The sequence below is a fragment of the Aspergillus alliaceus genome, assembly GCF_009176365.1.
Source record: "Aspergillus alliaceus strain CBS 536.65 unplaced genomic scaffold BDW43scaffold_5, whole genome shotgun sequence".
Classification (NCBI taxonomy): Eukaryota; Fungi; Ascomycota; class Eurotiomycetes; order Eurotiales; family Aspergillaceae; genus Aspergillus; species Aspergillus alliaceus.
Genome location: NW_022474688.1, coordinates 78,754 through 93,763, shown reverse-complemented (window position 1 = coordinate 93,763; position 15,010 = coordinate 78,754). Strand labels below are relative to the sequence as shown.

The 15,010-nt window shown below is 46.8% G+C and overlaps 5 protein-coding genes across 5 annotated transcripts; 2 read left to right on the top strand and 3 right to left on the bottom strand.

The window, feature by feature from the left end:
* Positions 1 to 308: 308 nt before the first annotated feature.
* BDW43DRAFT_321851 (cytochrome P450) lies at positions 309 to 2,003 on the top strand (the record flags this gene model as incomplete). Its single annotated transcript, XM_032049424.1, has 5 exons — positions 309 to 516; positions 574 to 1,013; positions 1,071 to 1,520; positions 1,634 to 1,800; positions 1,853 to 2,003. 5 exons carry the CDS (start codon positions 309 to 311, stop codon positions 2,001 to 2,003), a joined length of 1,416 nt encoding a protein of 471 aa, XP_031904321.1.
* Positions 2,004 to 3,567: 1,564 nt separating this feature from the next.
* BDW43DRAFT_321850 (putative C6 transcription factor) lies at positions 3,568 to 5,969 on the bottom strand (the record flags this gene model as incomplete). Its single annotated transcript, XM_032049423.1, has 8 exons — positions 3,568 to 3,821; positions 3,875 to 4,347; positions 4,393 to 4,530; positions 4,584 to 4,773; positions 4,825 to 5,337; positions 5,414 to 5,607; positions 5,669 to 5,760; positions 5,832 to 5,969. 8 exons carry the CDS (start codon positions 5,967 to 5,969, stop codon positions 3,568 to 3,570), a joined length of 1,992 nt encoding a protein of 663 aa, XP_031904320.1.
* A 2,328-nt stretch (positions 5,970 to 8,297) lies between these two features.
* Positions 8,298 to 8,702, top strand: BDW43DRAFT_307005 (uncharacterized protein; the record flags this gene model as incomplete). The annotated part of the gene is made up of 3 exons (XM_032046159.1): positions 8,298 to 8,351; positions 8,442 to 8,618; positions 8,682 to 8,702. 3 exons carry the CDS (start codon positions 8,298 to 8,300, stop codon positions 8,700 to 8,702), a joined length of 252 nt encoding a protein of 83 aa, XP_031904319.1.
* A 1,714-nt stretch (positions 8,703 to 10,416) lies between these two features.
* On the bottom strand, positions 10,417 to 11,575 carry BDW43DRAFT_297213 (uncharacterized protein; the record flags this gene model as incomplete). The annotated part of the gene is made up of 3 exons (XM_032044342.1): positions 10,417 to 10,898; positions 11,001 to 11,231; positions 11,296 to 11,575. 3 exons carry the CDS (start codon positions 11,573 to 11,575, stop codon positions 10,417 to 10,419), a joined length of 993 nt encoding a protein of 330 aa, XP_031904318.1.
* A 2,103-nt stretch (positions 11,576 to 13,678) lies between these two features.
* On the bottom strand, positions 13,679 to 14,795 carry BDW43DRAFT_307003 (uncharacterized protein; the record flags this gene model as incomplete). Its single annotated transcript, XM_032046158.1, has 2 exons — positions 13,679 to 14,427; positions 14,528 to 14,795. The coding sequence occupies 2 exons, from the start codon at positions 14,793 to 14,795 to the stop codon at positions 13,679 to 13,681; spliced, it is 1,017 nt and encodes a 338-aa protein (XP_031904317.1).
* Positions 14,796 to 15,010: the final 215 nt, after the last annotated feature.

Below are 15,010 nucleotides of genomic sequence, written 5' to 3'. Positions count from 1 at the left end.
AGAGGTTGATGTAGCCCTACCCGCCTTCCCCGGCTCCCCCGGCGGGAGCGCAACTCGTCTTTACGATCGGAATGATCCGAGTCCCCGTTCCCCAGTTACATTGCATGCGGGTGTAGGGTGGATAATGGCTGTGCTTTTGTGTCACTCGGAGGCCGTCTCGATCTCCAGCCTCCGGTGGTACACAATTGACTCCACGCTAAACGCGGGAGAGGAGGTGATATATGTCTTATGCCGCGTCGACTGTCAATAGAACATGGCGAAAAGGCCCAATAACAACCCAAGCACACCTCGTTTTCCTCTATTCCAACATGGCTGTCCAACTGCCAAATTACCTTGTTGTGGGAGCCATGATCCTGGCGGCATGGGTTCTAGGAACTTGGATTTACAATACCTTCATGCACCCTTTGCGCGGAATCCCGGGTCCGTTCTTGGCCAGAATGAGCCACCTCTGGCTATTCGCGCAAGAGCGGAAAGCCACACCACACAAACACATTCTAGAACTACATAAGAAATATGGTAAGCAGGTATCGCTGGGGTTGCGTTATGCTCTCCAATGCTGAATCGAAAGTTGAGGCCCGATTATGAGGATATCACCAAATGAGATCTCGTTCACCGACATCGAAGCATCGGATGTTATCTACGCGCAGACCTCACGGTTCGAAAAGTCGAAGTACTACTATCAGGCTTTCGAAACTCCGGCAAAAAACCTGTTCAGCATGCAAGACCGTCGCGAGCATTCCCAGGACAAGAAATTAATCTCCCACTCTATGTCACGCGCTAATATCATTCTCCACGAGTCATCACTGTACGACAAGGCGAACTTCGTCATGGACCGAGTCGCCAAACGCGCAATGAGCGGCCAGACAGTCCCCCTATTTCCTCTGTTCCGTTGCATGACCCTGGATATGATCTCAGACTTCGCATTTGGCAAATCCACGGGCGCCTCAAAAATAGAGAACTTCGAGTCATCCACATTTGACGCCATTGACAAAGCCAATAGTACCGTTCCGCTAGTAAGTACCCTTGCGCCACCATTCTTTCCAAGTCAAACACGTTTCTCACGGTAACAGTTTCAACATTTTCCAGTAATACACCAGATCATTCAATGGGCGACTTACTACGGTATCAGTCGCCTTCCCCATGGGATTCGCAAATTGACCCAAGCAGCGGAGGCCGGATTCAATGATATGGAATCGGCCGGGTCCTGGACGATGTTCAAGAATATGATTTCCGCGGCCGAGAAGTCAACTAGGCTCACAAAGGAACACTTAATAGCGGAGGGGATGCTGATGATCGTTGCTGGAACAGATACCACGGCCACAAGCCTGTCTGTTACCCTGCACAATCTTCTCCAGCAGCCGGAAATCTATAAGAAACTGCAGGATGAGGCCCGTACTGTTTTGCCAACCTTAGACTCGCGGCCGCCGTTTCAGGAGCTTGATGCCTTGCCTCTTCTTGACGCGTGCATCAAGGAAGGTCTGCGCATATCTAGCCCCGTGCAGAGCCGACTGCCGAGGACGGTACCTGCCGATGGTTGGACCTTCAAGGGGCATTACTTTCCACCTGGAGTAAGCAATCTGTTTGCCGGCTTCCTGTTCAAGCGTTTTTATGGATGGCTACTGACCCTTGACAGGTGGAAGTGAGTACCTCTCCCCTGTATTTTCACTACAACGAGGACGTATTTCCGTCTCCAACGATATATACGCCCACTCGATGGCTAGTGGAAGGTCAACAGAAGAGTAAGATGTTGTCTTATTTCCACCCGTTCTCACGCGGCACTCGCCAGTGCATAGGACGAAAGTATGGCTCGATACTGTGTGAATCTTGTGAATGTTTCTAATACTGCATGTAGCCTCTCACTCATTGAACAGAAAATCGTTCTTGCCATGTTCGTGAGGCGGTTCGACCCCAGAGAGGTCCTGAATAGAACGGTCAACCTTGCAGAAGCCGTTACTGCAGTGCCCGAAGGTCCGATGGAAGTTCGCGTACAACTTGCAGCTTGACCCTATCGCCAGTCTTGTTTCTCCCTGTTTTGGAAGTGGCTGGTAACCATATGTACTAAGCAATGTCCTCTGAAGGGCATGTGAAGCGTTTAGCGCGGCATTAGATAACCATTGGATATGGGCGCTTTCATAATACCTAGGCATCATCCACCACTCTCCTTCACCATTATATACAAAACAACTTTTTCGGTCACTCTGTAGCTCATTTGACGATATCTCACAGGTCCAGGGATGTGCATCAATAGTGCTCCATTGTCCTATATGATCTTTAATAATTTCTAAGACCTCTGGCCGTCAGATTTTTCTGACAACCAAATAGATCGTGCTATTCGGTTCCTTTTTTCACTAACCAATAAACTACGAGAACAAAAGGAGAAGACGAACAAGCTAAGATGAGCATGAAACAACCATACCTTTAAATGATAGTGGACTATAACAAATATGATGGTCCCTCGCTAATTCACCGTACTAGGCAACCTCTATTGGTCAGCTTATGTCGAGGCATGGAGTGGATCTTCCATTATGTCAGATATTTGGTCAGACCCTGAGGTCGCTATTACGATTATTGTCATCGTCAGCTGCCGCCCTACGGCCGCTTATAATGTCTCTCGAACCTTAGCTAGTTACCGTCGAGGTAGAGATAGGGACACAGACAGCATTCAGCGGGTTGTCATCGAAGCCAATTCCTATTAGTCTAATGGATCGCAACCCCCGTGTGACCAGGCGAGCTTACACGAAGTGCTTTTAGACCTGATGGCTGGTGGCCCATAAGCAGACTTACATCGCAGAACGCATGAAAAGGATATGCGCAACAGGCCAACACTGATTGTTGAATCAAGAATCTTCCTGCTGTCGAGGCATCCAAGCAATCATTCTCCTCGGCAGAAATGTAATAAATTTCTGCGATAATTCCCTTTCCCTTCAGCCAACTAAAAGGCTCAAGCCCGCTTTTCCTCCGTCATCTAAGGCAAGGATATTGTACGGGCAAAGATTATATAGACAGATTCATGCTACCCTTGTACTGTAGGGCTAATATTTAGTATAATGGCCGATGTGTAATATTATAACATTTGTTCTACACTGGATCCCTGCTACTGTAAATCCTAATATGATACATTATATAGTAATAGAACCCTTTAGCCGTTGAATTGGTTTAAACCCAAAGGCTACCTTTGAGAGCCTACATGACAGGTAATAAAACACGGCATTTTGTATGGTATGCTCCTAGCAGCCTAAGGCATTGACACGTCATACCTATACTCTTCGGCTGAGCTCTTGTATGGAAGACGAAATAGCACTGGCAACTAAAGTTCCCATCTACCAGATCTAATATGGACAAATATCGAATGAGGTGCTCACCCAGTGTGCTGGCTGGGCAGGATTTGGCTAGAATTGTGACTGGAACTGCGGCGGAACTGGGATATCAAATGCAGCAGGGACAAGGGACATTGCGGACTCCGAGCTAAACATACCAGGGTCCATGAGTTGCCGGGCCCAGGCGCTCGACGGGGATATTGGGAGGGCGGAAGTAGGCAATAGCAGTGATACATTTGCTAACTAACTATTAGGTCCATCTATCTCCAATGGAGTGGATCATGAATGTATTACCTTCTAGGTCAAATGAAGTCAGCAATTTCGTCAGGATATTGTGACATCGCACTACTGTTCTATTAGAGTTCCCCAGGCCACGGAGTATGTCCTTGGCAGAGTCCAACAATGATCGCACGTGGGCATAAGACACGTCCGGTAGCCTATCAGGAAATGCGGAGACACGTTTAGTTAGCAGGACACCAATGGTAGCAAGAGAGGCATTGAAGGCTAGAAATGGCTGATCAGCAATCCTGCTTTCCCACATCTGGCCGAGGACCTACTATAATAACACGAAAACCACCATGCCCCCAATAAATTCTGATCTTTTTTCGCCCCGGCTAGGATATTCTCGCTGACTCGCAAGATATCGCTGATCGCTCGTATCAGGTCGGCTAGGAGGAGTGAGCCAGGACCATGGACCCACATTGACTGCTGGACGTCCAGGGCGGCGATTTTCGAGAGATCCAATAGGATGGGCAGAATCGGTCTTAGGATAAGTATACGAGTGCCCAAGTAGCGAAGAGAAAGTAAAACGCGTAATCGAGGGGTTCCAATTGTCAGAGGGACGTCCTCCAATATGTCTTGGGAGGTAATGATGCTGAGGCATGCGGGTAAGCCATCCTGCCATGTAGCGAGCTGCCAGGTCAGACGGTTAATTCGTTCTACGACTTCGTTGATCGGCAACTGGATTTGAGAGCCCAGATTCTGGTCGTACAACTTGTCCACAGCGCCTCCAACGATGTGGGTTAAGGACCTACTACGGTTAGTCCATGCTAGAAATGGGATAGAAGAGACCTACATCAGCGCGTCGAAGTACTCAATGCTAGACATTATCACGCCGCTGGGAACGTTGTTAAACGGAAGATGTACTAGTTTATTGATCCTGGCGTGGGAGAGTGGAATGAGCGGCGGCCGGCCATACGACGCACTGAGCAATCTATTCATCGTCAGCGAGTGTTTTCGTGGTCCATTTCAAGGTACACGCCGTACCGGTCGTTCATCACACACCAGTACCACAGCCTTCGTCGCAGCTCTTGGTCGATTTGTGACAATCCTTTTGAAGATATGCCATGAAGACCTAGTTGGTAGGCCCCTTTGACAGCGAGGCTATGGAATGTCCATGCCAGGGACGCTGACGTTGTCCCTTCCAGATACGAGTACACCAACAGGAAGAAAAGCTCTATTCATATCAGTGGGGATTAGGAAACCTAATGAGCGCGAAAAAACATACCTAATTCCAGGGAAACCCGTCCCACGATATCAGACTTCGTCACCTCCATCGCGCGTTCAAAGTACATACGCGAGCGGGTGGCGCGTTCACTGGTGGGGGTCGTCGCCGTCGTCAAGTTAGTAGCAATGGCAAAAATGATATTCAAGACGCCTAACCAGGACCGTCTTATGTCTGGCAGTTCATTGTTACGCATCTTCCTGTAGGTACCTAGAAACGATGCTTCATGAATGCATGGCATCATCAGGTTGACCGTGGTAAAGTAAATCTGCAACAGGCCGTCTGCTTCCGCCGGCGGGGGGAATGAGAAGCGTTCCACGACCCCTCGATCAGCACTCAAGCTGCTAGGGCTCTCATCCGGGGGCCTTTGTAAGAAGCCATCGAAATCGTCGTCCCTTGGCCCACCGGTAGCGTCTGTGCTATCCTGGGTGAGGTTAGAGGGGCCGTCTCCCCGAGTAACACAGTGGCTCGTGGCATGAATAATGAAGCGCAAAAACGACACGTTGGAAGAATTCCCTTAGAATTCAATGGTGCATTAGAAGGTCTTCGTTAAGAATGATATGCAATAAGTCGAGTTGGAAGTGGGTCTCACCGAAGTATTCACTTTCTTCCCCTTCGTCCTCCAACATTACGGCACCCATGCCATCTACGCCATCATCTAGTGTCAACTTTCCGTTAGGTGGAATAGATGTGGCAGCCTCTGGGGACCAGTCAACGCGTGCCTCCTGTCCTAAACGCTGCAACTTCTGCTCGATTGCCAGCAGTCGCTGTTCCACGCGATCGGTTCTTGATGATTGTGCGACTCAGCAATGTGTGTATCCCCTTCGGTGGTCAAAGATGAACTCACACGGTCTCTACGGCAGGCCTGCTGTGGGCCTGTTCGTACATACACTCGGTCTCCGTATCCTCACAGGTCGAGCATGGTTGCGCCCCATCGCACTTTGCTGGTGGTTAACCATGGCGAGTCCCTTTATGTACCTATGTGTGTCAACAGTGGTATTGGAACTTACGCGGGATTTGCGGACTCGACAGCTTCGACATGCTACTGAGACCCTCTTTCGCTTCCGGCCCAGCAGTCTGTTCGGCCGTTCTAGACTTTGAGACTCTGCCGTAACAGCTGAGGAACGCTGTACGTGTGCATTAGACATCAAGAACATTAAGGTTAAACAAATTTTGTTCTTTTCCTATTCTTCTTCTTCTTCTTCTATTGCTCCAACTTGACTCTTCACGCCACGATTGTAATGTAACGGGAAATCTAACTTGCGAGAAAAGAGACCTGGATCTTATTTAGCGGGTTTCCCCATGCTTCGGCAGTGTCCTTCCAACCCCCTTGATTTCCTGAAGGGGACTGGGTACCCCACGGTTATAGACGATCCTTGGTTGGGCAGAGCTATCCACTCGTGTCGGGCTTGCGGTCTAGTGGGGATTGATCGTCACCACATTCTCTTCGGACGAGTCTAGAATAAACATCTCCATGCCTTTCTCTTGAAGAAATGGCTGCGGTCTAGCACTAGATTGGCGGTATAACTCAATGCTTGCGGCGCTCTAGATCGTTAAATATTTACTATTCTATGAACACGGATTCTATCTCAGATGTATAATCTCCAAAACGCGGGCCCTGACAGCATATTGAAACATATACCAAACAGGTTAGTTGGAACACGAGATTATGATATTATGTACTGTTTTGATATTTTCCTGCAGATTCTCGTGGTTGACAAAATGATACTAGATCTAACATCGGAACAGCGTGGTCTTTGGCAGGATGCCACACCGAGTACCGCATTCAATGTTCTTTCTGGATGTCAGCTTTCATTGTAAACTTGAGATTATTAAATTCTGGAATACCGACCAGATGCCCCCGAACGTGTTTTGATCAGGGAACTTTAGTATGACTATACCAAATCAAGTTCGAACTCATAACCCTTGGTCCAACGACTCGTGTATCCAATCGTTAATGCTTTACGTAGATCATCCCACCCGTCAAGCGCACACAGGCCTCGGGATCTGTTGTGATGACCGATGGAGTAGATCATATTGGTGGCTACTTCTTGTATCCACTGTGTCCGTCTCTCGGAGACAGGACTTTCCGCTGAGTAAGCGGCACTTGGGCAGAGGTTCTGATGAACTATGGTCGAGTTCCAGATATGCTACGGAGATCCTACATCCCATATTTCATCAGTGATGGCGATGTTGACATAGCAGAAGCATATTATCAAGTCAATCATGATTGCATTTGCATTTGCTATCCTGGCCCACACTCATGCTGATAGTGCATAATTCCGCCAAGCTTTCACCTATTTCGGATGCATAAAATGACCAGTCATATTTATTAATCTCGTGCTCTCCGGATCACTTGAGGCTAACAGTTACAATAGTTGCATCTCTTTCGGGAATACATAAAACTTCCTACTTATTATAGGTCAGAGAACTTTCATTCAGTAGGCTCTAGTTAAACTACTGGCAGTCACAAAATTTTGTATCCTTCTGCTATAAACAACTAATTGGGGTGTGAATCCCAAGCTATCCTCAAGATATATTTCGGCTCTCGCTCTTGATGCAGCCATCTCGGTTCAAGTTGCTCCTTGAATTCAAAGAAGCGATAGGTGGTAGAGAAGATAAAATAAGATATGCGATAAAATGTACTAGACGTGCAATTCAAGGATCGTCTTCACTGTAAGGTACTCTAACTAAATCAAACAATTAATTAGGTAGTCTAACACGAAGAGACTAAGCTGAGGAGAAGAAAGGAAAAGAAAACATGAACCTATCGCGTACGCGATCTCTCTATGTTGCCCTTCTAGACAAGGTGTCACATGACTGACAGGCTCACTTCACTGATTACCTGACCTAGATCCGTGACATTTACAACAGACTTTATGTGCGTAACAAGGTGCCTACGCACACTCATTGCAGTGAGGTTTGAAAGATTATAGCAACTCTTCCTTTTTCGCTTCTTTTTTATAGATCCACGGGATGAAAAGCTAAGGGGGATACAAGTTGTGGGTCACCGTTCGCTTTCGGGAGTTGGGTCTCCAGCACCTCGAACAAAGGAAAGATGGTATATGTTGGACAATCTGAGGGAGTATCTCGGTCATGTTCCGTTCTCTTTGCCAGGCCCCTACAATCCGTGCTGATCGATCTGCAACCACCTTGAAAGTCGGACCCACTGGCTAAATATTGGCACGTTTTCTGGCCGCAGCTTTATATCTACTTGATAATCAAGATAGTTACTAGCTATACGCCATCATAATTTTGGGTTGCGTTTAAGTTAAGGGCTTTGTAATCGTGCAGCAATTTTTTATCCAGTATGGGTTTACATAAAGTGGCTATTGCGCACTTCAATGGTGATTTTACTGAACTACTCACTTCCCTGATGCCAGTTTAGATCCGCTCGCCGCCATCAGTCATATTGCAAGACACCTTAAACGTTCAATCTTCGTTTTGTCATTGCATCACAAACAAAGCTCTTTATCATGGCTCCAACTATTGTCGTCATAGGCGCAACCGGCAACACTGGCAAGAGCGTCGTTCGCCATCTTCCCAAGCTACTGGAGTCAAGCAACACGAGCTATCGCATTCTTGGCTTGACCTGCTCCTTGAACAATCCTGCCTCCTAGAAACTTGCGACGCTACCTCAGGTTGAGATGCAGAAGGACTGGGCTACCATCGACGCTGCATGGCTTCGAAGTCAGGAGGTAGGCCGAGTCTACATTGCACCGCATAACTTGCCACACCAGTTCGTGGAAGAGTCTGCCCTCCACCCTCCATATCGCCCTGCCGCAAGCTGGTGTCAAGTACGTGGTTAGGGCGTCAACGAACGTGGAATATGTCGGCCCGACTAATCCTGTGTTCTACAGCCGCCCACACGGGGCAATTGAGAATTTGTTGAGCCAGCCGGAGTTTACGAACCACTTACCAAGTGTTAAGCTGGGGCTTCGAGCCTGATCTATCAATTATAAAATTCTATTCATATTTCTGGCTGGAGCTTTTCATGGAGGTGGAGGAGCATGTGTATGAACACCATGAGATACAAAGACAAAATATGATTCTGACTTAAATCTATAGGGATTGACCAGTGAAAAGTAACATTGCGCTTAGCATGTACTAATTTCCCAGGTCCCTAAGGATGATCATATGCTAGAAATAGTTAACCTTTAGTAAGTATTTAATAAATAGTTTACAAATTACAAGCATTTTCTAAGTATGTACTACAGAAAAGTAACTTTGATTTAATTGATTCAACAGTACCATATTCCTCTGTGTTAATAATAATAGTATTATTAAAGAGCTCCTCAAGGAACTGAAATTTAATTGAGCCATTTTTTGGAACTCTGTAGGTATAATGACCTGCAGGATCGGATGATATGTTGATACATCTGACATAGAAGTCAAAGCCACCTAAAGGATACTATAACTGATTAGTAAGTGGTTATTAAGTAGTTAGTTGCTGGATACTTAGAATACCGGAATAGAGCTCTGATTGGCTGACAAGAATTCTGGAAATGAAAGAAAAGGGATAATTTATGAAGCGAGTATAAACTTAACCTATATAGCCTACAAGTGATATAAGATATATCACTACCTATATCTAATGAGCTGAGGCCTGAAAACGAGATATATTTTGATTGTCAATATATTCTGTTAGATAAGTATGGCTAGCGACATGTGATGATAAGCCATATTATCATAAAGCACAGTCCGGCCATGGTATTATTTGCCGGTACTGGCAGTGAAATCGCCCATCGTGTCTATCAAGAAGAATTCAGCAAACTTGCATGTAATCCTCTGGTCTTTTAGTCTAGCCCACATAGCCTTATATGGTCCACGTATTATCAAGTCGCTTTGACTTTCTTAATAGTTTGACTGCGGCTGGGACTGGTTCACTCCCTGACTTGCCTGCTCCAGATAATATAGTTACAGTATAAGCGGTTTTGTAGGAATTGATGGTAGTATGTATAGGCAGGGCACGAATGTCAGGAAAATATTAGACTGTAGAGAGAAACTAAGGGTCTTCTTCAGAAATATATAAAGATTAGTAATAGACAAATCATCCTTTCACATAGAGGAAATTCACTTATCATACTTCATGTAGTTTAACTGTTCAATAGCAGTGTTTATATGGAGATGCCCATTGACTGCGGTAGTAGATATAGGCAGCGGAAATTAAAAGAAAAAAAGAAAGAGAAAAAAAGAGAGAGAGAGAGAAAGAAAGAGATACCCTACCTGATTTACCTCACGGATGGAGTAGAAGGAATAATGAGCACAATTTCCCGTTTCATTAATGATCCCATCTCTTTGTTGAGTGGGCAAAATAGTTGATGACGGTCAACAGCACTAGGAGGGAAAATAGGCCTTAGTACAACTCTAGCGTGGTGTGTTTTATTGAGTTTAGTGTACTCAGGCTACTCCCCCCCTCTGCTCACCCCCTACTCAGTGATAAGTTCAGGGGGTGCTCAGGTCTACTCAGTGAGCAAAAAGCGGCAAGGTGTGAGCGAGAGGTGAGCACCAAAACGGAAAGGGAAAGCCTTCGAGCTGTGTAGAAAATCCGGTATGTATGTACTTCTACTTACCTTTTCTTCACTCAGATGAGCTTTATGGTAATTCCACTGGCTCCACTGTCTTCGCTTTCATACCACCCCCATTTCCCCCAGCCGCATCAGGTAATTCCGCCGGCCCCTTCACCACCCCCTCAGCCGGCATCTCATTGAGCATTCCACTGGCCGGTCCATCCTTACGGTTAAGATCTGGTATCGAGCCGCCCAGACCTTCCTGTTGCCAAGGTCGCTCATATTGATACACGTTAACCTTCTTCGATCTCCGTTTCAAACAGAGAACCCACACCAAGCCACCGACTAGCAAAAGTCCACCCACGCCAGCTCCAACACCGATACCAGCCTTCGCACCTGTTGATAATCCGCCCGAGGAAGTGCCAGAGTCGGAATCGGCGTTTGGGTCTGGTTCTGTATCAGAGGATTCCGCAGAGAGAACTTCGAAAAGAGGTTGACGTAGGGTAATAATCTCGCCGTCTGAAGCGTTGGGCTTTGTTTCGCAAGCTGAGCTCATTGTGTCGATGACTAAAATATTACAATATTTTATCAGATATCTGCTAGTATACGCATTTTTATATAACCCTTATCCAAGCTTGATAAAGAATGTTGGCGGTGGGAGAAACTCACAGTTCCCGAGAATATACGTCCCATTTTTACCCCGCAGGCATGATTCACATTTGTTGGCGTATTGTTTGAATCCGGCGTCGTCGCAGTATTTATAAATAGGCGTAAAGTTATTGCCCTGGTACCAATTGTCTTTGTAGACGTTTCTGAGGGGAAGGCATTCGTCATCACAGCCTTTTATGGAGGGACCGTCACGGTCGAAGAGACAGGTTTGAACCGTGTATTTTTGATTATCTATATTTGGTCAATTTAGTCCATGGTGGCCAATCCAAGGAGCATTGCATGGGCTCAGTCGTACATAAAAACGTATAAATATCATTTCTTTCATCCGAGATATATGCGGTGCCGGTACTTTGACATAACAGGCAACTTTTGACCGTCTTCCCCTTCTCAGTGGTATTATAGGCTGAATCCTGACAGACGAGATCATCGGCGGTTGTTTTCCGAGAACTTCCGCAGTCTTTGATACATTTGGACGTTTCAATTGTGCCGAGAGATATCGCGGGTGTATACAGGTAAATTGCGGCTATGAGGCCGACGAGGAGGATCCTCGTCCCTGGGAATGGTGAAATGGGCATAGTGGACGTGCAGGAAGGCCTGGGAACCCTCACGGCATACGGACAGGGGGCGCAAGTGCGACAGAGACTCGGTTATATGCCGATCATCTCGTCGTACTTCATACGCTCGCTATTAAATAAATATTCGATCGGGAGATTAACCTCCACCCTTCTTAGGGTTTCGCAAGCTACTGGACGGCCGAGGCGCAGCGTTAAAAGAATATGTTGACGATGAGACCAATTAGCAACGAGATCGTCCCCCAGCCTTCCTTGGCGTTGGGGGCTATTGTTAACTTATTGGTCCAGTCCAATACCACGTTGATCCATTCCAGTAGGAGATTGATTTATGCCCATCAATGACTGGCACAGCCTTATGGATTCCTTAGTAGGTGTATACTTTTCTCCCTGAATACTGAGGCTTTCTGCGATTTGTTTATATAGTCGCAACTGGTGGTGAAAGTTTGGGTCTGGCCACGCAGCTGTTGGTTACCCGATCATCAGTCCAAGGTTAGTCATAGATGAACGTTGTCGGTTTTTATTAGCCACACTGCATCTTAGAATGTACATTAGTCCTTGTCAGATACCTGCTAGGGGTAATTCGTGTCAGAATTCTCTCTTTGCTTGACACAGGCAGGCTATATAAACGAATCAATTATCTAATCGTCGTCCGTGCATATGTAACTATGGCTCCACTTCGGATGACCCAACAAAGCCTTCGATCAGGATTAAATATTCCCAACTGAAGCTCATTTTCTCTCCCTTTGGCTGGCTGCGTGCTTAGTGGCAGCTATTCTTGAATAGCATCTTGCATTATTATTGTGATCAACATACTCTGACAATACATGTCTGGTGGCCTTGTTTCAGAGAACTGTCATCGTTCGGAGATAAAAATACATATAACAGCTCCTAAACTGCTATAATGCAGACAATGGAGGCGAGTGTGTTTGTAACATAAGCCCATTAATATCGAGAAATAGAAGTAAGCCATCCACTCATTTGACTTGAGTTGACCTTATCCCGGTGAAACTTATCAAGCTTCCGACAATATATCCCAAACACGATCGTTCACAATTGATCATATACCTCAGCCTCCCCCCAGGGACCTTCAGGAACCTATACCGAAACACTACTGTCACAATACGCATGAAACCCTTGATTTCAAGACCAGTAATCGCTCATGCCAGCTCTCGCACTAAATCTGGTCTCACACCGTTGTAGATCTATCAAATTCTGATTCCGTCGGCACGGTAGAAGTTCTTATTGAAGATGTGTTAGTCGGCAATACATACATTGAAGAGCAGTATATGTTAAAGCTTACCTTTTGTAGAATTGAGCTTATTTGTAGAATTTTTGGTAAATCGTGGTCCATGGTCCACCTGGGACTGAACTATATATCTACCGCGAATTTGTAGTCTTGTACGCACGGTGTCCCACTTTTAGTAAAAAAATAACTTTGCTCTGGACTTTTGGTTGATCCTTACTTTTTCAAAAACAAACAAATAAATAAATAAAATAAAAATATTGTTTTCATTCAGTCCGCCGTACTGTATGTATCCAGCTGTACTCGCACCCACTCCTCCAGGGGGCTAAGATTGCAGTACAGTGGGTCCAAATTCAGCTTTGGCAGAGTACATACCCAAAACACTGCAATTTTGGCGCTCTGGAGGGTGTGCATCCTATCACTACTTTAAAAGCCTTGTCCATTGCGCCATCAATTCATATATGGCTATGCCGTAGTGAAGCTCCATCCATGACTTTGGATTTAGAGTCAGAAGTGTCGAAACATTATGGAATATATATCTATTATAGTCCGGGCACTTCACGGGAGAATTGATTTTTTTTTTTTAAAAAAAATAATCGAATCAATACGTTGAGTGATGCGCTAACCTGCCTGACTCCTGCTTGAGGTAGTAACCCTACAGTCCCATCACAATATGATGTGTTAGCCCAACACTCATAAACAACTTTGGCCGGAACCATCCATCTCTAAAGAGAGCCAATTTCAGCACACTCCCCCACGTTTCATTAGCGTGTCTTGCCCTCCCTCTCACGCGCACAGTCAAATAATCATTAAGTTGTACAATATATCACCACATCTATATACAGTCAACCCCTACGGAAACATCAAGGCAACTCCACCGCATTAGCCCTTCCATTCGCATGTCCCTTCGCAGTACCATCCAACTCCGCATCCACCCTTCCCCCACCCTCCAACTCCCCCGGTTCCTTAACCTGCTCAACCGCCACCCCAGCACTATACGAACCTACCCCAGCACCCGTATACGGCGCACCCTGCTCCGCCGGCGGCTGATACGCATACCCATCCCCCTTCCCAGCACCCCGTCTCCTCCTCACAAGCAACCCCCAAGCGACAGCCCCCAAAACCATTAACCCACCCACCCCAGCCCCAACCCCAATTCCCGCCTTCGCCCCCGTCGACAACCCCAAAGAACCATCTCCTTCCTCATCTCCACCTCCTCCCGTCGCCGTCGCCGTACTCGTTCCCGTCTTGGTCCCCCTCGCACTCGCACTCGCAGAAGGAGAAGCAACAGTAGTGTCAAAAAGCGACCTCCTCAGCGTAACAATTTCCCCCTTCGACACATCCGGCTTCGTCTCGCACGCCGAATCCATCGTATCCATAAAATTCCCCAGAATCACGGACCCCGATTTCGCCCGTAGGCACGACGCACAGTCGCCTGCATACTGCGTAAACACATCGGAGCAGTAGTCGTACGTCTTGTCGGTGTGGTTTGTCTTGTACCACAAATTCTTGAAGATGGATCGGAGGGGGAGGCAGTTGTCCTCGCAGCCGGAGAGGGAGGTGTCGGGGGAGCGGTCGAAGAGGCAGGTTTGGAGGGTGTATTTTTGGTTGACTTTATGAGATTTCTTTGTTAGTGGGGGTTGGGGTAGGGGCTAAGGGACGGGTTGGGTATTGATGGGGGACTTGAGGGAGAAAGGGCTAGTATGTCGTACAGAGAAAGCTCCAGGTATCGCTTTGTTCGTCGCTGATGTAGGTTGTGCCTGTGCTGAGGCAGAGGAGGCAGTTTTTCATGGTGAGGCCGTCTGCGGAGGTATTGAAGGAGGAGTCTGGGCAGACTAGGTCGCTGGCGAGGGTATTTGTTCGTTCGCCGCATTCGGCGGCACATTTGGAGGATTTGAGGACGTTCAGGGATGTCACTGGGATGGTAAGGTAGAAGGTGGTGAGTATGAGGCCGATAAGGGCTCGGTGTAAGGGTGCCATTATGGAGATATGGCGTGGGATTTTTGGTCGTCAAGGCATATGAGAGGGATCGCACCGATTAATTTGTAAGCTTGTCAGGTGTCAGGCAAGATTGCCTGAGTGGGAGCCGCCTGTTTTAAATATTATCAGGGCCTTCTTAGTGCTCATTCCTTTTGTTGTACGGGCAGGAATTGGGTGCTATGGGCACAAAACAGAGAAGGATATACTAGTGGGTT